The sequence below is a fragment of the Octopus bimaculoides genome, chromosome 8, assembly GCF_046866305.1.
Source record: "Octopus bimaculoides isolate indiv1 chromosome 8, ASM4686630v1, whole genome shotgun sequence".
Classification (NCBI taxonomy): domain Eukaryota; kingdom Metazoa; phylum Mollusca; class Cephalopoda; order Octopoda; family Octopodidae; genus Octopus; species Octopus bimaculoides.
Window position 1 is genome coordinate 29,167,488 of NC_142935.1, and position 24,801 is coordinate 29,192,288.

The window sequence follows — 24,801 nt, forward strand, 5'->3', positions numbered from 1 at the left end:
TTGATTGGTTCGAATAAATTTATGTTTGAAAATTGTGGCGCCGACGTTTTCTTAGCATTCCTTGTTAGTTGACCAAGATAGTCTTAGGCCAGTCGCCACCCTAGTGCTCTTTTAGCACACCGAATTGGCGTTAAAAACCACGAATGTACATTTACACGTCATCTGCGATAATAACTATTTGTAACGTTTATTTATTTACCCTATAACAAACAAAAAAAAACCCCACAAAACGCCTGTGCCTCTTAGTTTGTAGAAAAAAAAATAAGGTTGAATGAGTTTTTTTTAAAATTATTTAATCACGCCTACAGCTATTTACTAAACACTTCTTTGTGGTTGAGATAATCGGTATTAAACCCTCTTGGAGAGATTTAGAGACACGAGGACAGCGTTAACTAGAAATTTCTGTTGATATTTACCAGAAAGTCTAGTTTTGAGTAGTTCTTGCTTGTTATAATCGTAAATATATCGAATTTCAGCTAAGCACCATCGTTTAAACTCTTGAAATGTCTAGTTTTGGAAGATCGTTACAAATAATGGCTTTAGATTGTAATTCGTCGATAACTAAAGGCGAAAACAATGGAAACTTGCATTCCCCTGTTACAAATCTGGCGATGAACCTAAGTGAACTTCGAACTGACAGGTAAATCATTTTTCTTTTTATAATTAAACTTCATCATATGGTGTTTAGCTTTGTTTTCTTTTTGCTGCCTCTCTTGATGAAACACTTCGAAATTATTTAGAATTGACGAATAATTTTTTTATTTTATTCCTTCTATGTCTAATGCTTAATGTATTACCAAAAGTAATTTATAAATTAACATGATTTAGTTGTTTAATATATCTTTTAATTTTGGACACTAAACTTTTTCTAGCGTTGTTTTTTTCTATTTTTTTAGTTGCGTTTTGTATATTTATTTTGAGTAAAATTAATTTGAGGACATTCATAAACGGAAAGTATTATATTCACGTGTCTCAGCACGTTTAGTTTGATGTATTATTGTTGCATGTGTGAATTAATTTCCCTAAAGACAATCAGTTTAAAGTTGTTGGTTTGTTTGGTGTCAACCAATCGGTGTCAACTCCTCTCACTCACTCTCTCTCTACTGACACTCATCACGTTTCAATTAGTTCTGCCCTTAGTCTTAGATAAAAGGGGTTGCTTTACTCTTTCCCTCGTTTTCTCTCTCTCTCTCTCCATTTCTTCAGGAAAGGATTGCTTTACTCTGCTCTCTCACCAATTTTCTGTTTTCGTAATGACGACAAACAATGTTAGGGTTTCAAATTTGAAATTGTCACCCCTCCCTCCATCCCCGCCTGGCCTATATATGTAACTTATCAAAGTTTGAAAATTGATTAGTTCATTAACTGGTTCAAGTCAGTTGGATCGATTTTTACTTTATCGACGCTTAAAAATAAAAAAAAAGGTCGATCTCGGCAGGATTTGAACTCGGGGCTGAGAGGAACATAGATGTTGAAATACATTGAGTTAACTGGAGCGCTTTACTTTCTTGGCTACCTAATAATCACTTCATAAAATATTAAATAAGAAAATTCAACCTTCTCTCTTTTTGTTCTTAGTTTTTAAATTTAGTACTTTCTAAACATAGGAATTTATATATTTTGATTTCAAATTTAATTACTCTGAAGTTATCTATTTTGCAATATAAAAACCCTTGGTATATTTCATAACAAAGTTGATTACATTAAGTGATGCAATATTTTTCTCAAGATTCTGTTTTGAGCAGGGCTTTAAAATTCTCTTGTCTCATGTTCTGTATTATTATTCTTGACTTAATGCTAAATGAAAATTTATTAAAAATTGAATTTCTTTAGTCAAAAGTAATTCGCAAAATTTTTTTAATTTCCTAGTTATTTTTTTGCTGAAACTACTTTTTTTTTTTTTTTAAATATCCCATCTATTACAATGTACTGATTCCTATAACCGACTTATCACATTACTTTCTTTGTTGCTCAGCTTGGAAACAAAATATTTTGATAAACCCGTTCTTCAAAAACGACAAATTTGGGAGGAAATATATATATATTTTTTATATTGGAAGGCTTACTCGTAAGATTTAAAGAAAAAAAAATCCGTTAGGGTTCATAACCAGTCATGATTAAGTTTCAGTCTTACACTTTTTATATTTTACTGTGATTTTCATTTTTGTTCAGCATCCATCCGTAAATGAAGTCATTGTGTTCTCATACAGGACCATGACTTGTGAGCATATATGCTACTGAACAAGTCAGCTCTTAACTGATGACGAATTGTACATATCCAGTTTTGTCCTCTATTTACATGCACTTGTAATTATGTCACCTGTTTGAATAACTAATTCGCGCCATAAACGTCGACTACGTTCGTAAATTGGTAAAAAGTTGCTGTAAAGCTTCAATTGATATCTGAGCAATGGAGTAACTCCTCTGGCTCAAATTTGAAATTGCTCACCAATTAATATTTGAACTAGAATCTCTTGATTTGAAACTTTATCCATAAAGAACATTACATTGAATGAGCAATTATTTTAACCACAATTTCCAAGATAAATGATAAGAGAATGGTAAATTAGAAGCTGTATAGGTGTAATTGTTTAAGATATCCTCTTTTCCAGTGATCTCTCAACCTTATGACAATTTGTCTCCTGTTGGAGAACTTGCTACTCAAATTCGTCACCTTGGTCATCCAATGGCTCATTTCAGGGCATTATACTTATAAATCTATTTTAACATTACCATTTATTTGATGATACTGTTTAAAAATCACGCATTGTACCCTTATTTCACATTTTTCAAAATAAACCCTTTTTGTTGTCAACTTCATCGTGCAGGAATCTTTCTGAACAGAACTTGCTATGGTAATGACCTAAAATACAGCTCTTCTTTTGAAATGTTTTATTGTGTTGCACTGTTAAAAAAGGACAAACTAGTATTGTAATCTGTTTTGAAATTCTAACAATAAAGAGCAATACGTGTAACTTTTGTGACAAATTATTTGTAAGAATGAGTCGCGGAATGTAAATACATATCTAATGAAAAGTAATTGGACTAGAAATAAACCTTTCAAGTCTAGGCACAAAGCCTGAAATTTTGAGGGAGGGGGCAAGAGGATTATATCAACTCCTGTGCTCAATTGGTTCTTATTTCATCGACCTCGGTAGAATTTCGACCAGAACCTGATGTTGGAGAAGCAGCTAAGCATTTTTGTCTGGTGTGCTCACTCACGATCTAACCAGCTCATCGCCTTTTGCGCTAGAAATGTTAAAATGTCGAACAATGAAGTTGAGTGATTTAGAAATAAGTCTTAAATTGTTCATGATTAATAGGCGCAGACATGGCTATGTGGTTAAGAAAATGGTTTTACAGCCACGAGGTTTCCTGTTCAGTTTCACTGTGCGGCACTTTGTGTAAATGTTTCCCCCACCTCTTGATTACGTCCTCGTAACTTAGCTGTTTGGCAAAAAGAGAGCGATAGTATAAGTATTGGACTTAAAAAATAAGTACAGGGTCGATTTATTTGACTTAAACCCTTCAAGGTGTTTCAGTATGATTGCAGTAAAAGATAACTGAAACAAGTAAAAGATTAAACATTTGCTAAGTACTGCAATTGAAAACTCGCCATTACCGCACCCTATTCACCGCATTCCAAATACGATCCCTGCGAGGGAACCTATATGTGGCTGTTGGTCCCCCTAGAAATAACAACCAATCCTCCGCATTTGTTTTCGAATGTATTCCTCCACCTCCGAGGAACTTTTTTGTAGTTTCTTTTTAAAACGGTCTTCAGATTTCTATGTTTTGAATTTTAGAAATTCAGAATGTTGGGGCAAAATGTATGAAATTGTTATCGGTTTGGCTATTTCGTTGAAGGCAAACTTGGCTATTTTGAACTTAAAACTATGAACTTTCTGGTTGCTCTACATTATATGTTTAACATTTATTGAAATTTCCTAAAATTTGTTAAAGGTATTTTTTAATTAAATTTTTTGCTCATAAAAGCTTAAATGCCAGTTAAGTCTTTCATTTGAAGGACTGGAAGACATTGTGGCTGTGTAGTAAGAAGGTTGCTTCCCAGTCACATTGTTCCGGATTCAGTCCCTTTGCGTGGCTGACCAAAGCCTTGTGAATGGATTTGGTAGACGGAAACTGAAAGAAGCCCGCCGTATGTATGTGTGTGTGTGTGTGTAGCATTCCTTCATTTGTAGCAACGCATGCGTATTAGTTTTTTAACTCCCGGGAAAAATGGAGTCTTACGTTTCCAGCTTACGCTCTTCGGCAGAAAGAAATAAAAAGAGAATTTAAAAAATGTGTGTGTCTGTCTGTCCCCCTGTCATAGCTTGACAACAGATGCTGGTGTATGTATGTCCCCGTAGCTGGATCTATTGAATAGATCCCCGTAACTTAACGGTTTGGCAAAAGCGAGCGATAGAATAAGTACTAGGCTTACAAGGAATAAGCTCTGGGGTCGATTTCTTCGACTAAAACCCAGCATGACCGCAGACAACTGAGACAAGAAAATTCTTTCAGATTTTAAAATTTTATTCAAGAGACCCTTGCCTCCAGTAACGCCAGTCTCTATGCTTTTCTTTCGGGGTCATTGTCCTTTTAAGAGATGCTGTTAACAAGTCATTCTGTTCTTGAAATTTTATTGGACAATTAAACTGGTTCTTTAAATGTCCTGATTTTGATTACGTTATAGTTGTTAGTATGAATGGTAGATGTTTGGAATGGCTATCTGTCCTTCGAAGTCCCATATTTTTATGAAAGTGGAGGAGGTAAAATTGTAAAAGAAAAAGAAATAAAGGGGGGGGGACCCGAAAATTTTGGAGAATATTTGAAAAAAATTATGGCTAAAAAAAAAAAACGTTTTTCTTATCTTATGAATCATGGTACTTTGAAGGCATTTTTTTTTTCACTGAAACAACACTGTAGGGACTTAGTAAATTGCGAGTAAAATTATTTCTCTAGCATATGTAATTTAAATTGAAAGAACGATCTTGCCGAAACGGTTATAACGCCCTTTAAGCAATGGGAGTTTGTATCCGGTTATGCGTTGTCACTGAGCAATACTTGAAATTTGTTCCTGATTTCGATATCAAGAAGTGACCACGCTTCGGTGGTTTACTGTTCTGTTAAGGCGGATTTAATTGTTGGAGTATATGTTTGGAAAGGTCATTACCTTTACATTTCGATACAAGGCAAGCCAGTTGTATGGGGAAGAAGTCAGTCGATTAAATCGACCCCAGTGCTCACTGTTATTTTATTGGCATCCGAAAGGATGCGGTTAAAGTTAACCTGGGTGGGATTTGAACTCAGAACGTAAGGAGCCGGAAGAATTGCCGCTAAACATTTTGTCCGTCGCGCTAACGATTCTGCCATGTCACTAACGATTCAGATCAAAATAGATAAATAAATATTTTGACGTTTTCGAACTGATTATTTATTTACAGTGTGAATATGGTTTAATTTATGTTTGCAGGTCAACTCCCAAAAGACGTTTATCGCTAAATACCGTGGATAGTGGGCCAATATTATCAGGTAATTTTAATGTTTAATTTCTTCCAAGATTTTAAAGAGAGACAGGTATCAAGAATTCAATTTTTGAATTGCGAACTTCTTACATTGCAAATATCATTTTCAAATTTTTGTGATCAATGATAAGAAAGACATTTTTCTTTTTCAGCGTTATCGATTTAATAAAAGTGTCTTTTAATGACAATATATTTATTTCTAGAGTTTCTTTGTAAAAAGAAAAATATTCTAAGTAGTTTGTGTGTTGACTTCATCTGCGTGCATGGGTCTATATGGTTAATGTTTATAATATCTTAATGCATTTAATATCTTATTTAGTTGGTGTGGTTTAACTACACTGGGGGGAATTAATTTGTTTTCTTCACGATTTATTAATTAGCTTTAAGAATTTAATTTTTCTTTCCTTATAATTGTATTTCTCAGATTGTTTTAAAGACTCTCCGACTCCGTTTTATTCACCTTCCGAGGAATATAGGTGAGTTTGATAGCCCTCCCACGAGAAACGATTTTATATTTTCATATCTAGGTATTTTGCATTATATAATTGCCAAATATATATTTCGTTTTTTTTCTTTTTCTTTCAATAATGAATTAACAATATTGTATTAACCCTTGCTTTTTTGTTAAACTCTGACATTTGATAAATAGCCTGTTTATTTGTACAAATTGTTTAATAGTATAATAATTATATATGAATGAAAAATTGTATGATTTTAATCAAAAACTTGTATTAAATTCTTTAACAGTAATTTTTTCATTTTAGTGAATGTTTTCATGAGTTTTAGTATCGGAGTAAGAAGATTTAGTAACTTGAACGAATGGAGAATAATGGTTTTGTTCAAAGTGGAACCCAATATTTATAGCTTATGTGTTGTATGTCTGTTAAATTAGTGTTGTTACTTAGTCCTCTCCCTTAATTTTTCTAGGAGACAGCTGATTCTATTCACATTGTCTCAGCTGTTCTTTACCTCTTTACTATAATCATGTAAGTAGCGGAGGCAGAAAACAAAGGCTTCACAGGGCATGCACTTCAGAAACTAGCCTATTGTTAGAGCAACCAATCGAATTGCTTGCTATAGCCAAATGCTGTGGACACGGGTAGAGAGAGAGATGCTTTGCAAGATTAGAATAGTGTCCTAAACCAGCTGGTGGCTATTTTCTTTTTTCTAAAGAAAAGATTCCTAAGGGGAGTAGACAAGCTTATCAATATATTTTTCTTTTCTTCACTCTCCCCTTCTCATACAGTGAAACATACTATTTGCTATTTAAACAAAGGACATGAGAAAAAATTCCTATGTCTAATTTTTTTCTCTTTGTACATCAAATCACTAATTGATCTTAAAGATTTTTTATTCGAAATTTCTTATATTTAATTATATTTTAATTTTGAGTTTACACAAACCAAGACGAGTTTTTAAATCAAAATATATTTCTAACATGTAATCACACTTCTCCCTACTCATTTGAGAGGAGCCTTGTCTTGCAAGTTACTTGGTGATTTCTCGTGCTGGTGCCACATAAAAAATGCCCAGTGCACTCTGTAAAGTGATTGGCATTAGGAAGAGAATCCAACATTAGAAACAAGGCCGAAGCAGACTGGAGTCTGGCACAGTCTGCTAGCTCACCAGCTCCATTCCGCCCAACTTGGAGTAGCATGGAAAATGAGCATTAAATGGTGATTATATATATATATATATATATATATATATATATATATATATATAGTGTGTGTGTCTGTCTTCCTGCCCCCATTGTTGGTGTGTTACATCCCTGTAACTTAACGGTTTGACAAGAGACCCATAGAATAAGTCCTAGGGTTGATTTCTTCGACGAAAGGTGGTGCTCCAGCATGGTTGCAGTCAGATGACTGTGTGCTATGTCTGGTTATACATGGAAACTAATGCATTAACTAAAGGATCCCTCAACACATTTATATAGAGTATTGAATTTATTTTTACCAAAAAGAAAAAAAGATGGTGGGGACATTAAAAGTTTAGCTGTCTGTCAGCTTCAGTAGTCTGACAAGGCCATTGAACATTGAAGCCTCAAAATAGCTGTCAGCCTTTTCCTTGTAAATGTGTGTATGTAGATGTAGGCATGGCTGTGTTGGTTAGAAGTTTGCTTCACAACCACATAATTTGGGGTTTAATTCCAATGTGCAAAGTGGGGGTGGTGGGGACACAAATGTTTTCTAATATACCCCTGGACAAGCAAGTGTTGTGAATGAATTAAGTACATTGAAACTGAAGAAAAACCTGTCGTTTTTGTGTGTGTCTTTGTCATACAAGAAGTGTTGTTTGTTTGTAACATTTGTAAAAACCTGTCCAGACTAAGGGAAAATGTTACCTTGCTTGGAGTCGAGTGATAATCCATGACAAAAAGAACAACTGACTGTAGAAAATGTGTCACAGTGAATTTTTATGACACATGCAGGCATGGAAAAGTAGAGGGTTCAAATTATCATCATTTTATATCTATGGTTGGCATCAGGAATGGCATCCAGCTATAAAATCCATGCCAAAACAGATACTGGGGTTTGGTGCAGTTCTCTCGTTATCCAAAACATTCTAACATGGAAGGAAGATATTAAATGATGATGATGATGGTCCTTGTGTCCTGCTGTGCAACAGCTTGGGCAAGTGTTTTCTGTGTCCCTTGGCAAACCAAAGCCTTGTAAATGGGTTTGGTAGAGGAAACTGAATGACACCTGTTTGGGTTTGAGCATTCCTTTGTTTTAACGTCCTGTGATGGTTATAAACAAGTATTAGGCTACTATCACTTTAAGGATTAAAAAAAAAAGTTTTCTTAAAAGGAAGTAATTCTGAAGCTATGTCAGAATTTTGTCTTGTATTCAGTTCTTTAAATGGCTCTGTAAATAACAGCATATTTTATGTTTGATTTCAGAACCAAACCACAGAATCCTTCCTTTGTAAGTAATATTTAGTAAATCTTTGATATAGTAATTTTTTTTTCTTTGCTTATTTCACTTTGTTTGACAAATGGCATTGCTTGGATCCTTCACATTCTGGTGAAATTGTTGGTATTAATTGTTCTCTTGAACTTTTGTAAGTTAATGTCTTCAAAAAAGATATAACCAAGGGAGTTCTAGCGGCTCAGTTCTGTGAAGGAGAGACTGGGTATGGGGCAGGAGTAGTGGGAGGGGAGACAAATAAGTCAGGAATGCCTGAGTAGAGAGGTAGCAAGAACCCAGTCAGCTCTGAGGAGTTTAAGATCATTATAGCTGAAAAGGCTGAGATGAGATAACATACCTGTGGACCAGAGGATGGAACGCATGTGTGTGAACAACTTTATGTTAGTCAGTTAGATGTCCCTTTTCTGGATGCAGTCTCTGTTTGCAGCAGCAACAGCACCGTCTCAGTTGTGAGGGCAATCATTCTATTATGGCCTTCACCTGAGATTCAGGAAATATCAATTGTTGGAAGATGAAGTAATTTCTAGACCTAAAGAGGTGGGTTAGTCACTGAGACCTTGCCCTAGTGATGTTAAGGATAGTCTTTGATCTGGAGAGATCCTCAATAATAGTGAGATCTAACAACTGAAGCAATTTTGAAGCCTCTAACAGTCTTGATTATGATTAGAGTTTGATGGGGTTTTTTTTTTTTCTTTTTTCAGTTTCCATCTGCCAGATTTATTCATAATGCTTTGATTTCACTTGCCTTGACAGATCTTCTCAAGTACAACATATTGCCAATATAATGCGATTTAAAAAAAAATTTTTTTATTTGTCACATGGAGGTACATCATCATCGTTTAACGTCCACTTTCCATGCTAGCATGGGTTGGACGATTTGACTGAGGACTGGTGAAACCGAATGGCAACACCAGGCACCAATCTAAATTTGGCAGAGTTTCTACAGCTGGATGCCCTTCCTAATGCCAACCACTCAGAGAGTGTAGTAGGTGCTTTTACGTGTCACCCGCACGAAGGCCAGTCAGTTGATACTGGCAACGGCCACGCTCGAAATGGTGTCTTTTATGTGCCACCTGCACAAGAGCCAGTCCAGGGGCACTGGCAACGATCTCGCTCGAAAATCCTACGTAGGCCAGTCAGGCGGTACTGGCAACGGCCACGCTCAAAATGGTGCATCTTATGTGCCACCCGCACAAGAGCCAGTCCAGGGGCACTGGCAACGATCTCACTTGGCTTGCCGGGTCTTCTCACGCACAGCACATTTCCAAAGGTCTCGGTCAGTAGTCATCACCTCGGTGAGGCCCAATGTACGAAGGTCTTGCCTCACCACCTCAGCCCAGGTCTTCCTGGGCCTACCTATTCCACGGGTTCCCTCAACTGTTAGGGTGTGGCACTTTTTCACGCAGCTATCCTCATCCATTCTCACCACATGTCCATACCAGCGCAATCGTCTCTCCTGCACACCACAACTGATGCTTCTAATGTTCAGCTTTTCTCTCAAGATACTTACACTCTGACGAGTATTCACATTGACATTACACATCCAACGGAGCATACTGGCTTCGTTCCTTGCGAGCTTACGCATGCCCTCAGCAGTTACAGCCCATGTTTCACTGCCATGTAGCATGGCTGTTCGTACACATGCGTCATACAGTCTGCCTTTTACTCTGAGTGAGAGTCCCTTTGTCGCCAGCAGAGGTAAGAGCTCTCTAAACTTTGCCCAGGCTATTCTTATTCTAGCAGCTACACTTTCAGTGCACCCACCCCCACTACTAACTTGGTCACCCAGGTAGCGGAAGCTATCGACTACCTCTAGTTTTTCACCCTGGAATGAGATAGAAGTTGTTTCCTGTTTGTTTACAGTCTTTATTGCACCTGAACATCTGCCACATACAAAAACTAACATCCTAATTAACCTGCTTTGATATTGCTGCACCTCTTATGTGTCCATAGCTTGCACCGGGTACATATTATAGAGTTACTACCTACTCCTTTTCTACATACTGAGCAGGGCCATCTACCTGAAGGGGTTTGTGTTTTATCTACCTTCCTACTTATTAGGATTTTGGTTTTAGCTAGGTTGACTCTAAGGCCCTTCAATTCTAGACCTTGCTTCCACACCTGAAATTTCTCCTCTAGTTCTGATAGTGACTCCGCAATTAGTGCAAGGTCATCAGCATAGAGGAGCTCCCAGGGGCAACCTGTCTTGAACTCCTCTGTGATTGCCTGGAGGACTATGATAAATAGGAGGGGGCTGAGGACGGAACCTTGGTGGACCCCTACCTCTACCCGGAATTCATTGCTGTACTCATTTCCAACCCTCACCTTACTGGCAGCATCTCTGTACATGGCTCGCACAGCTCTCACTAACCATTCTTCTATCTCAAGTTTCCTCATTGACCACCAGATAAGGGATTGGGGGACCCTGTCAAAGGCTTTCTCCATGTCAACGAAAGCCAGGTACAGAGGTTTATCCTTGGCTAGGTATTTCTCCTGCAGCTGTCTTACTAGAAATATGGCATCAGTAGTGCTTTTACCTGGCACGAACCCAAACTGCATCTCATCTAAATTGATTCGCTCCCTAATTAGTTGGGCTATGACCCTCTCCGTAACCTTCATAACCTGATCTAACAGCTTGATGCCTCTGTAATTATTTGTATCTAAAGCGTCACCTTTACCTTTGTAGCAGTTGACTATGGTGCTGCTACACCAGTCATTGGGTATGACTCCTTCGTGTAACACCTGGTTCGTAATACGGGTGACTAGGCTGTAGCCAACACTGCCAGATATTTTGAGCATCTCTGCAGTGATTCCTGATGGGCCGGGGGCTTTCCCTGTCTTCATACTCTTAATTGCTTTATCTACCCTGGTACTATCAACTCGGATAGCTGGTCCCTCTGTTGGGTCGACATACGGCAGCCTCTCTTTCTCCCATTCATTCTCTAGAGTAAAATAGGAATCAATGGGATCCGTAGGCAAAAATGGTTGAGAATCATTGGTCTAGGCCATGGGAACCCAACTTTACTGAAAGACATAATTACCACATGTTGTTTCCAGTCAGATTTATATGTATTTTGTAAATAGGCTAATTTTGCCAAAAATTAACTGTTAGATTTTTATTTCATTAGTTAAAACAGAGTTCTCTTACAAATAGTGAAGCACCTCCATTATTTGATGTGAAAAACTTTGAATACGTGGATAGTCCTTTGGAGACTGAACAAGATGATAGCAATTCAAGAGACAGTGGCTTGGGTTATGAAAAAGAAAGGGTGAGTAATTAAAACTCATGGAATTATATTGTTCAATGTTTCTTTTATTTATTTTCTCTTGTTTGGTATGATGTCTACAGGGTGGTTGGAAAGTAACAAGGCATTAGAAGTTGCTTTTAGAATGTTCAGTTTCACTGAAGTCACGATGAAAACATTTTTTAAACAGACAACACTAATGGGGATTTTTTATTTCTTGTTTTCCCGATGGTCAGTCGCTTGACTGTTCAAGAGCGAGCTAAGATAGCAGCACGCTATGAAGTGTGGAATTCTGTTTTTGGTTCAGAGGTGGTGGCATCCATGGAAAGGTAAGCATGCAACACTATGTCCAGAGACAGTGTTGTCATACAAAGCTGATGACCACAGGTTCTGTGAACGATGCAAGAAGTGATCCTGATCAGTGGAGAACATGGCAACAGTGCAAGAAATGTTTCATCGCAGCCCACAAAATTCACATCTCAAGTAGCTCGTGAGAGTGGACTAACAAGACACAATACATACGGTGTTGCATAAAGAATTGAATTTTCATCCATGGAAACCCCAGTATGTGCAGGAACTAAAACCTGAAGACTGGAAGTCCAGATCTCGCTCCATGTGACTTTTTTTACCTGTGGGGTTACACAAAAGTGGAGGTGTACAAGACAAAACCTCGCATACTGGAGGACTTGGGGACACGAATTCAGGAGGTTCTCGATGGTGTCCCAGACTGTCCTTCAGAAGGTTTGTAAATTCCATTCATTGCCAGTTTGAGGAAACTGGTTGATGCCACCAGTGCGTAAGTTAAAATATGAAGATTTACTTTCGTTTTCTCATGTAATAAAGAACATGTATCATTTGTTTCAATAAATTTTTGAAAGGAATATGGATTTTATTGCCAATTTTTAGCGCCTGCTTACTTTTCACCCACCCTGTATATATATGCAGACATAATGTAAGAATTTCATTGATATTTACATATTTCTTTTTTACATGATAACCAATTTTTAATTTTTTTTTATTTATTTTAGGACATAAGTTAGCCTGAACTGTAAATACGGTTTGAACATTTTAATTATCAATTGTCAAAATTTGGAAATTTCTATATTCTCCATGTTGCTGAGGATGAACTAACTCTATATTTGAAATTTTTAATTTATTCACTTAGCTGGATATGGAATTCTGTTGAAATTCCTATAGAATATTTGGTTTACATAGGTAATTATATTTGAAGCATATTGCAAATGTTTTTATTACAAAAAGAAAAAATTAAACAAGTTTTTATGAGGGCTGAATGTTAGCTTGGTGGTTCAACTGGAATACACTCCAAGCTTGACACACTTGTGACAACTAACTGTAAGGCTGTGTGTGTGCACTAGTCTGACCTCCCTCTCCTTCCTTCCATTGATAGGAGGACCAGTTTCAGTTTGTGCCACCCTTGGGAATGCCACCACGTAAAGTGAAAATGTTTGAGGACAGTTTGGACTTCGAGATCAATCGAAAATTTCATCGCTCTCTCTCAGCTCCTTTGATAAAGAAAGAGGTATGCGAGGCTTAAAAATTCTGCCTGTTGTAATTATTAGGCTTTCGTTTTTTTTTTTTTGCTTTAGAAATTTTGCTTCTAGGTCTTTGTGTTTTTTCTTCTTTTTCTTGTTTATGTCCTTGTCAGTAATTTTCCTGCAACCTGTTTAATCATGAAGTGCCATTTGTTACCTGCAGGATATTGAATTTTTGCAACGAGATAACAGCCCCAAAAAAACAGAGAATGAAAGAGATGATGGTTTCTCTGATCATTTGGAAACAATGGACACAGCAGCAGAGGTAATACTCACATCCATGTTTAATTATGGTTAGCTCTGTGGTGGCGTTTAATTCATTTATATTTTCTTCTGTCCTCTGCAAACTCTTGTACCATAATTGTTTTGCTTTATAGACAGTATCAGACAGCATTAAAAGCCTCATTGAAGCACCATTATCTTCACAAGCTTTGGAGAATGCTGAAAACACAAACAGCTACAGATTTGGAAGTTCCTTAGATGACACACCAACTGTAAGTAAAACTGGTTTTATTTTCTTTTGTTTTGATATATTCTTTCATTCTATTATTCTTTTATTTGTTTCAATCATTTGGCTGCGGCCATGCTGGAGCACTGCCTTTAGTCAAATCAAATCGACCCCAGGACTTATTCTTTGTAAGTCTAGTATTTATTCTATTGGTCTCTTTTGCTGAGCCGCTAAGTTACGGGGACCTAAACACACCAGCATCGGTTGTCAAGCGATGTTGGGGGGACAAACACAGATGCACAACATATACACACACATACATACATATATATATGTATATACATATATACAATGGGCTTCTTTCAGTTTCCGTCTACCAAATCCACTCACAAGGCTTTGGTCGGCCTGAGGCTATAGTAGAAGACACTTGCCCAAGGTGCCACGCAGTGGGACTGAACCCGGAACCATGTGGTTGGTAAGCAAGCTACTTACCACACAGCCACTCCTTGGCTTATATTTAACAAGTGTTTTAAAAATTAATCCTTTAGCATTCAGATTACTCTGTCAAATGCAGTGCTTCATACTAATCGTGAATTATGAGATAGCTTTGAGATTTCAGTGATGTGATTGCTTATTTTTAGTATGACATTTGTACAGAAGGTGCTAGGTACTGGATTTGGTTGGGTTGAACATAACAATTGGAATATTTTGGCTGAGTGTGGCCTGTTTAAATGCTAAAGGGTTAAAGCATTTATTCTAAGACGGTTGTTTTTGTATGAGTTTTAGGCACTCCTTTAATGCATTTGGCTTTGAATTAATCCTGCATTATCTCATAGCTTTGAGATTTCAAAGATGTTGTTTGTTTTTAGAATGACATTGTAAGGTAAATGTGAGAAGTCAGATCTGGTAGCATAGGTAGACTATTTGGGCTTGATACGGTTGGTTTGAATTTGAATGCTAAAGGGTTAGATCCATGAAATTTGGATAAAAAATACATTGGTAATCTCTAACTTAAGGCTCCTCACATTTGAAAAATGCCATATTTTCAGGCATTCAAGTTGAATGCATGTAGCGGGCTGGATGTGATATGCTATATCAGGTTGAAATGATCGAGTGTATAGATGTAACGCTTCAAGGTTCTCGTGTCAGAATAACAGTAAACATCAAAGAATCGACACCAAGAAGGAAGAAATATTATTTACATATGTTTATTCGTTTGCCTGACAGGTAAAGAGACTGTAGCAGTTCTAGTGATAGGGACAACAAAGATGGCTTGCTGGTTAGTAGTTGATAATGTAGAAGAAGGATGTCTGTCAATAGACAGTGAAAGAGTAAGGAATGCACAGTGCTGACTGGAAAGGATAGAGGTGGCATCATCTTTCTTGTGGCCGAGGAAAGTGCTGCTCTTGGTCATGGCTAACACAAAAGAGCGTGTTGCTCCTTGGTCATAGCTGACACATAAGAGGGAGAGATAAGAAATTCTGTTATATAGACAGTGGTCAGTTATGTAGGTCAAACCTTAACTAAAGGACTGACCTTTCTTTGACAGCACAGGTCCTAGGGTGTTGAGTGTTTCTTCATCAATCATCTGGTGTGGGGAAGATTTCCCGCTCATTTTGAGAAGCAACAAGCAGGTGGATTTGGTTTCAAATCTCAGGCAGGGTGAAGCTAGATCCCTACATATCATGTAGACATTCAAAGCTTGTCATTATCTTTCCCAATCCTGCTGCATTTCACATGGAAATTTTAGGTCCCCCAAACTTATCTTAGAATAGAGGTCAATATACCTTTTTTGATTGTAAATTTTGGTTTGAAAAATTCAACTTTTTTGCTGGAAAATATAGGCCAGGTAATGAATATTCAGTCAGTGAAAATTTTTCTTTTACAAGTTATTGTAGATATCAGTTTGTTACTTGTCTTAGTTGAAATCACTGCTGAAAATATTCATCCTTTTACTATGAGTTTGTGGTAGTTTAGTTACAGTTTATTTTGTCAAAATAGTCTTGATGATGAAAGCACAGGCTTACAAACTAAATGTTGAACATTTAAGAATTATTGCATTTGATTTTGCAACTGTTCAATCTCCTATTTCCTTGTCGTAAACCTTTTTCGTCTTTCAGTCTTTGGACTGCAGATCTGCTAAAGCACTGCCATAAAGGGTTTTGACTGAACAAATCCACTCCTGTACTTCATTTTTTTTTTTTTTTAAAGTCTGGTGCTTATTCTTTTACCAAATTGTTATAGGGACATAAGCAAACCAATAGCGGTTATCAAGTGGATAGAGGAGACACAAACACACTTGCGATGGGCTTTCAGTTTCCATCTACCAAATTCACTCGCAAGGCATTGGTTGACCTGGGACTAGAAGATACTTACCCATGTTGATGTACATTGGGACTGAACTCAAAACCTTGTGGTCGCAAAGTGAGCTTCTTAACCACACAGCTATAAGAATAGAATTTCACTTGTAATTTAACTGAAATTTTTCTGATTTTCTGTTGCTCTATGTCTCAGGTCCCCATAAATTGTGCTGTCATTTCAGCCTTTATACAGGTTCACTGTAAGTTCTATTCACTGGATCATTGGATGTTGAAGTATTTCTCATCTGTAAGTTTCCATACATTAATCTGTTACGGTTTCTTCTCATTTGTTAGACTATGCGTGTTGCAAAATCCATATTCCGCACACAATCCTTCGACGTGAGAAGACGTTCCATAAACAAGCGTGATCGAATAAAAGATGAGAATACACCTGTCTATCAAAAACGGCGGAGACCGACAAATGGAAAGGTAAAATTTCAAAATTCTTTAATAACTTGTAAGAATTTGATGTATATTGTTTTAACTCTTAAAAAAGTCTTGTAGTGTTTTCTCGACATACACGAGAATTTACAATCAAAAAAGATTCTCCTGTATTTTCCTTTACCAAAAGCCAAGGACTTATCAATACCCTCTTGTATATATGTATGTGTGTATATTTATGCGCACGCACACACACAATAGGCTTCCACATCGTTTCCATCTTCCAGATCCACTCACAAGGCATTGGCCAGCTTAAGACTATAGTAGTAAACACTTGCCCCTTGCACCATGCAGTGGGATTGAACCTGAAATGACATGGTTACAAGGCAAGCTTCATAACCACACTGCTATGTCTGTTCCTAGCTTGATGAGGGAGCCTACTAATCTAGTACTTAAAATACCTGAAATTGAATAATTATTGTAGAAATAAAACAGAAAATTCATGGGATAGAACATCATGGTAATACATGAGTGACATTTCTGTGAGCAAGTGAAAGTAATCTTCTGATTTTTGCTTATAGATATCCCCAATTTTAAAACGTTCTCACTCAGAGACAGAGGCTCAGATCAAGGCAGCTGTTCAGAGAATATCACATAATCCATCTTTAATTGGCGATGCATCAAAGGTAAATGATTAAGTTGTTGTATATACTTTTTGTTGAATTTTGTTCAGAGAAAGTCTTTGTTGTGAGACTAAATTTTCCAAACCCCTTTCTTTTTGTTTTTCCTCTTCAGACATACTGCTTACCAACAATAACTGGAAAACATGGATATCTGAAGTCAGTTACTCCTCAAACTGTATGTAAAAAAATAAAAAAGTCCTTATTTTGTTGTATTCAGTTTGTGTGATGTTGGGTGTAAGGGTGGGAGGTGTTGATTTGATAGGCAATATTGTCTCACTAAAGATTAAAAGGACTCAAATATTACAGAGTTAGTTTGCATGTTTTAATATTAAAAATTTATAAGGCAGCAGGTCTAACTCCTACTTATTAAGACTTTGGTTTTTGCTAAATTGACTCTAAGGCCCTTCGATTCTCGGCCTTGCTTCCACACCTGAAACTTCTCTAGTTCTGATAGTGACTCAGCTATTAGAGCAAAATCATCAGTATAGAGGCGCTCCCAGAGACGGTCTGCCTTAAATTCCTCTGTTATTGCCTAGAAGACTATGATGAATAAGAGAGGGCTGAGGACTGATCCTTGGTGGATCCCTACCCCTTCCCGGAATTCTTCACTATACCCGTTGCCAACCCTCATTTTATTGACAGCATTCCTGTACATGGCTTGTACAGCTTTCACTAATCATTCATCTATCCCTAGTTCCGCATTGACCACCAGATAAGGGATCAGGAGGACCCTGTCAAAGGCTTTCTCCATGTCAACGAAAGCCAGGAACAGAAGTTTATCTTTAGCTAGGTATTTCTCCTGCAGCTGTCTTACCAGAAATATAGCAGCAGTGGTGCTTTTCCTTGGCACAAACCCAAACTGCATCTCATCTAAACTCTCTCCCTAATTAGTTGGGCTATTACCCTCTCTGTGACTTTCATTACCTGATCCAACAACTGGATACCTCTGTAATTATTTGTATTTAATGCATCACCTTTACCTTTGTAGCAGTTGACTATGGTGCTGCCACATCAGTCATTGGGTATGACTCCATGTATCACCTGATTGACTATACAAGTGACTAGGCTATAGCTGACACTGCTAGGTATTTTAAGCATCTCTGCGGGGATTTCTGATGAGCCGAGGGCTTTCTCTGTCTTCATACCCTGAACTGCTTTACCTGTCAATTCAGATAGCTGGTTCCTCTGTTGAGTCGACATTCGGCAGATTCTCTTCATTTAGCAACCTTTCCTAGTGGCGTCTCCAAGTCTCTCGCTTTGCAACCTCATTAAATGCAAGTGAACTATCATCCATGCGGACACATTTCTCTCCTACGACATCACAATTTTCTCTTGCACACTTTCTTGCAACATGGAATGCTTCAAGTCTTTGGTCCTCACAGTGCAGAACATTGGCAAATTCTTGTTTATCTACTTCCCTTCTGGCAATCTGATACAATTCCCTGCTACCACTGTTCTTCCAGTCCTTCCATGCCTGTTTCTTTTCCCTAATGGCCCTGACAACTACATTGTTCTATCACCATGTTACCTTAGGTCAAGAGGGGACTTTGCACTGTCCACAAATCTGGTCAGTAGCCCTCAACAGATTATCCCATAGGAACCTCCAGTTGTCTTCCACATCATGTGATGCTATATTCTCCTCTATTTTATCAAAAGCTTTGAGTAATACGTTTCTAAATCTGTCCTTTCTCAGGATCCCTAAGCTTCCAGACCCTTCTTTTCCATACTGGTTGTCTTCTGATCCTGAAGTCACTAACAACTAATCTATGTTATGGGGTGTATTCTTCACTTTGGAAGGTTTTGGCATTTATAAGTAGCCATGTTTCCCATTTCTTGGTGAGAATGGTAGTCAATTTAACTAGTGTGTCCACCAGATCGGTAGGTGAATAGGGGACTGGCAGGTTTCCTGAAGTTAGTATTACAAACCATAAGTTCATTTGCACTGCAGAACTCCAGCAGCCTGGTTTCCTCCTCATCGCTGGAAAAATTTACTAATGGCATGCTATTTTCATTGTTACATGGTTGAGTTCAATGGTTTCTAGTCAAACACTTCTCTCCTTTTTATTTTTACTGACAGGTAAAAGAATTATTACACGGGCACTATGATTATGAAATAAATTCTTACTCCATAATAGATTGTCGCTATCCGTATGAATTTGAAGGTGGACATATTAAGGTAAGTTTTACCTTTCAAGATCTCTTTTCAGTTCTATGACTTAAGGTATTTGGGTGGCATGTCTGATCCCATGTGATCTTCTATATCTGCTCTCAAGTCATTATTTATCTTATCTTTTTTACTTGTTTGGTGCCATTAGACTGTGGCCATGCTGGGGCATTGCCTTAACCCTTTCGCTACAATATTTCTGACCAAAATACACCCCTTGTGAGTTTCAATTAAATTCTAAAATAATCATGAATTTAGACTAGTTTCATTAAACAACTGTAACTTATTTACTTATCTACATAGTATGTTTCATTGTGAAATATTTAAACCGGCCATATCCAGCCAAAAGTATTCTGCCTATTCTATGTTCAAACTGACCAGATCTAGTCTTTCACACCAACCCGACAATAACATTTTAAAGATTAACAGCTACCTCATCAAAACCTCAGAGCTACAAGATAATGCATGATTAGTTCAAAACAATGTGGATAAAAAAGCATTAATTATGGCAGAATAATGTGAACACTAAAGGGTTAAATATTAGCAAGATTTGAGTATGCTTCATGCGAAATATTTAAATATTGAAATCTTTGTTTCAGAAAGCAGAAAATCTTTATGATGAAAACAGCATTTATAAGAAATTTTTAGAAAATCCCCCAAAAATTAGTGATTCAGCAAAAAGAGATATTGTTGTATTCCATTGCGAATTTTCTTCTGAAAGAGCACCAAAGTTGTAAGTAGTTGTGCTTTTATTTTAAACTTTGTAGGACTGGTTTCTTTCTTTCTTTGAATTTTGTAGAATGTTGAGATGACTGAAGTAGGGTGTTAGCAATGAATGTGTTAATCCTCTAGCTTTTGAAACCAGCCATATCTGGCTCAATTATTCTACCAATTACATGTTCAGTGAAGGCACATGGCTCAGTGGTTAGTGTTGGGCTTACAATCGTGAGGTTGCGAGTTCAATTCCCGGACCGGCCTGTGCATTATGTTCTTAAGCAAGACTCTTTATTTCATGTTACTCCAGTTCACTCAGCTGTAGAAATGAGTTGTGATGTCACTGGTGCCAAGCTGTATCAGCCCCTTTGCCTTTCCCTTAGATAACATCGGTGGTGTGGAGAAGGGAGACTACTATGTATGTATAGGAGACTGCTGGTCTTCTACAAAACAACCTTGCTCAGACTTTTGCCTCAGATGTGAACTTTGTAGGTTCAATCCCATACCTTACCTTGTATGTTCAAACCAGCCTTTCATGCCTACTATTCTATGTTACTGTAAAAATAGTCACATCATTGAAAGCTTAAAGCTGAGATAATGTATGATTAATTCAAAACTGTAAACAAATAATCCATACATTTAACAGAGTAATTTGAATGCTAAAGGGTTAATGTAATTTTGCTGTTTTGGGTTTGGGCCTATATTCTGCCTGAGTCTTTCACTCTTCTGATATTTGGTGCCATGAGTATTTAATTTGTCTTGAGTTTCATGAATGCTATGAGAATGGTTGAGGATTAACTCTTTAGTATTCCGGTTACTCTGTCAAATGTAATGCTAATTTATTTACATTGTAGCTTTGAGAATTCAGTGTTGAGATTATTTATTTTGAGGCTGTTGTAAGATAAGAGTAAGAGGCCAGATCCGAATGGTTTGAACATAAAACAGATAAGAATATTTAGGCTAGACCTGTCAGGTTTATGTTAAAGGATTAAATTGCAATACCATGTGTTGTGTTTGTAAATTAGCCTTTCTCCTAAAGTTTCTAATATTTCTCACTTCTAAAATTTCAGAGCAAAATTCCTAAGAAGCAGAGACCGAAATGCAAATGAAAGCTGTTATCCATTTCTGTATTACCCCGAAATTTATATTCTTGATGGTGGTTACAAAGCTTTCTTCGAGAAATGTGTGGTAATTGTTTCTAAGTTTCTTTTTATGGGCAATGGGTTGGCAGAAATGTAAGAGCATCACTTAGAAAAGTCCATTGAAGTATTTCTTCTGGTTCTCTATGTTCTGAGTTCAAATCTCATTGAGGTCGGCTCATTCTGTCAGAGTCAATAATGTACACTATCAATCAAGTATTTATTCTTTCAAAAAGTGCTGGCCATGTACCCTAAATCAGAAATTACTGTGATGAAAGACCAAAAGCTTAGTAATTTAAGTGTTTCAAGAAGAAATGGAATCATACCAGATTTTGGAAGATACATTGCTAAATACCAGAGATAAAATGTTTAAAATTTAATTTTGTATTTCACTTCATAATAGATTCTTATATTTACTTTCTTGTAAATTACCTTTTTTTTTTTAAATTTCAAGTTTAAATTTTGTGACTGTGTGGTTAAGAAATTTGCTTCTTGACCACATGGATTTAGGTTCAGTCCTACTGCATGACACCTTGGTTGAGTGTCTTCTATAGCCCAAACTGACCAAAGCTTTGTGAAGGAATATGGAAGGTGGAAACAATGAGGAAGCCCATCACTTGCATGTCTGTGTTTGTCTCCCTTACTTTGTCCTCAATTCGTGTTGGTTTGTTTCTATCCTGTAACTTAGCAGCTTAGCAAGAAAGATTGATAGAATAAGTACTGGGGGTGATTAGTTTGGTCCTTCAAAGCAGTGCTCTAGAATGGCCAGTCCTATGGTGATGATGGTGCTCATACAAGATCTGCATTATTCCTCAGTCATATCATTATTGAACTGATAGTTTAACTATGGTCCTTACATAGCATTACCTTCCAACTTGGGTCTACTAGATACCAATACCTCTCATATATATATATATATATATATATATATATATATAAAGTAGTTTTTAATGCAGCTAATTCTAAATTGTAGTTAATAAGTTATTTCTTATGTTGCAGGAATTTTGTGAACCTCCAACCTACAAGCCAATGCTACACAGTGATCATTCCAGTGATTTGAAACACTTCCGAGGAAAATCTAGGTCATGGGCTGGAGAAAGAACTCATCGAAGTGGTTTACGGCAGTTAAACTTTTAGATATTACAGATTCACTAAAATATTCATTTTTGTGTGTGTTTGAGTGTTTGCTGAAAGATATAAAACGACTTATTGGAAAAAGTATTACTGCGTCATTATTACATAAGTGCTGTGTGGAATGTTAGTATTGCATTAGCGAAGAATCAAAAGAAATCATCTATTTGGAAATTCAATTATGTTCTTCATTGAATTGTAAAAATTTTTTGTTTCTTTCATTTTATCATGTTGTCTGTTAGAAATGAAAATTTTACTATCAATGTATGATCTTATATTTAGTTAAATACATGTTTGATAGACTCACCATCTATTTAACTATTAGAGCTTCATATATTCTTTAACTTAATAAAAACCAAATCTATGTCAGGTGGCAAAAGAATATAACCTTCAGTAGAACCTCTCTCTCTCTTTCTGTGGGTTGGCTGGAATCTAATTATTTTGTGATGTGAATCAATGTTGAAGATGTATGGCTTTTTCTTACAATTCTGGAATCACATTATTTATTTTCAGAACAAATGTGGTTTTTCTCTGAATATTTCTTGGATATTTTTCTAGTGTGTCTTTACAAAGTTTTCATCAAACAAATGAAAAGAACCATAATTTTTTTAAATTCAAACTTTTCACACCATTATCATTCATCTTTATATATATATTTTTAATGTAAATAATTTTTTAGCAAAAGCTATTTATCAATGAAATCAATTAGAGCTTTTCTAGTAAAATTTTCATGTTTCTTTAGTTCATGAAAGTTATATCTAAAAACAAATTGTTGCCACAACTTGGACAATTGAAGCCTTTCAAATGAGATGAGATTTTAGTTGCAATTTAATTTCTAATTTTCAAAGTTAAATTAGATTAATGAATTCTTGCTGAAATATCTGTAAGTTATTGAAAGATGAAATTTAATCACTCAAGAAAAGAAAACAATTTTTATAACCAATCCACTTGATTATCTTGGAATCTTTTAAGCTATCTATAAATTTAACCTGTGAGTAATTTAGTCTCATTTCCAGATTCGTTTTTCTTTAAAAGAATATAACAAGAGTCATTAAGTCTTGCTCAACTTTTAATTTCGGTAAATGTGCCCATATTATTATAAAATTAAACTTCCCAGAGTATTATTAGTTATAAAAAGATGCAAATATTTTCCTGTTTTAAATGCTTACTTTATTATAGTTCAAGAGTGAATAATTTTTAGGGATGTTAAATAAGAAATTTCAACTCCACAAAATAAAAATTATTTTTGATAAAATTTAAACATTTTGATATTTGCCAGGATTTTCTGTAATATTGTGAAATTATCTTGATATTACTGTTTAGGATATTTAGAAGCTGTGTTACACATAAAGTAGCCATCATGTAAAGAAATTTTCGAATAAATTTTTAAAAAACCAGCTAACCTCACATCACCTTCAAGTAATTTGTAAATCCTTCAACATGTAATTTTGTTACAAAGTATTATGAATTTCTTTTCAGAATCATTTCCTTTTATTAATTTATGAAGTGTAAGGAAGTGGTGTACATAAATTGTGTATATATTAACATATTTGAACTAAATAAAAACATTATCTGCATAGCCACTGACAGATACCTTCATTCATGTTGAACTTTGAGTAAATAAGAGTTGAGTTTGTTTTTTTTTTCTTGGATATAATCAACATGAATTAGTGATGTTTTAACCAGTAAGCCACCTCTCTGGCCAGCTGTGACTATTGTGCTATAAAATTATTTATCCAATGTCTAACATTTCTTAACTGCACTTTGGGTATCATGGAGGGTCAACTGTTATTGACTTTTCCTTTGAAATCTAAGTACTCTAACCCACAGCAACTTGGTTAAACTGAAGCAAATGAGAATGCATCTGAGTATTCAGCCACCACTACTTAAAAAAAAACAACACACACACACACATTTCATATAAAATTGCATGGAATTTGAAATCACAGCGAGACAAGTTCAGTAACTTATCTATTTGATCATTTCATCTCTTTCATTGTGTTATAGTGGAAAACAAAATAATTGTTCTTAATTGATATTTGAGGTGTTTTCTTGTTATTCCAATTCAGCAAAATATGTTCAATTAATGAAAAACATTAAAATTTGTAATATTTACTTATAGCAATTATTGTTATAAGTTAATGTGGCAAATAAACTACACTTGTTTTGTCTTTGTCTGCCTGTCTCTGTCCCTGGACATTTAAGAAAGAAAACTGGTTTTTCTTATCTCACAAATTGTTGGAATTCCGTAATAAATATGTGCTCAAATTTGTTGGGTTTGATTTTGCTCATTTTATGTTAACCGTAATATGTAATTCTTGGTTTCTTGAATTTTCAAATTAGCTGCTGGATGCTAAGATGCTTTGTCATTTTAACATCCACTTTTTATACATAGGTCAGTTTTATTGAGACATTTTCTATAGCCAATGTCCTTCATTTTGGAACTTCCACATATCACCTACAGGCATGGAAAAGGGATCATTAAAATGGTGGTGATATTAGATTGTATAAAGAACGGGCTC

The 24,801-nt window shown here is 36.1% G+C and overlaps 1 protein-coding gene across 3 annotated transcripts; it reads left to right on the forward strand.

The window, feature by feature from the left end:
• Positions 1–34: 34 nt before the first annotated feature.
• LOC106880873 (M-phase inducer phosphatase 1) lies at positions 35–24,547 on the forward strand. 3 transcript variants are annotated; one of them, XM_014931025.3, is made up of 15 exons: positions 35–640; positions 5,477–5,535; positions 5,953–6,004; positions 8,434–8,458; positions 11,590–11,730; positions 13,115–13,246; positions 13,423–13,524; positions 13,637–13,753; positions 16,362–16,496; positions 17,030–17,134; positions 17,244–17,306; positions 19,209–19,307; positions 19,895–20,028; positions 21,080–21,197; positions 22,148–24,547. In XM_014931025.3, exons 1-15 carry the CDS (start codon positions 504–506, stop codon positions 22,283–22,285), a joined length of 1,557 nt encoding a protein of 518 aa, XP_014786511.1. In that variant the 5' UTR covers positions 35–503; the 3' UTR covers positions 22,286–24,547. The 3 variants fall into 3 exon arrangements, with proteins under 3 accessions (XP_014786511.1, XP_014786513.1, XP_089212365.1); XM_089356239.1 differs by lacking the exon at positions 35–640 and adding an exon at positions 4,915–5,316; XM_014931027.3 differs by lacking the exon at positions 13,115–13,246.
• The last annotated feature ends 254 nt before the right edge of the window (positions 24,548–24,801 follow it).

Bases quoted from the DNA above. Each gene is read 5' to 3' on its own strand.
- LOC106880873 (XM_014931025.3), top strand. From the start codon at position 504: ATGTCTAGTTTTGGAAGATCGTTACAAATAATGGCTTTAGATTGTAAT. The intron at 11,731-13,114 runs GTGAGTAATTAA...TTCCATTGATAG, and splicing joins TGGGTTATGAAAAAGAAAGG to GAGGACCAGTTTCAGTTTGT. The intron at 17,307-19,208 runs GTATGTAAAAAA...TTTTACTGACAG, and splicing joins AGTCAGTTACTCCTCAAACT to GTAAAAGAATTATTACACGG.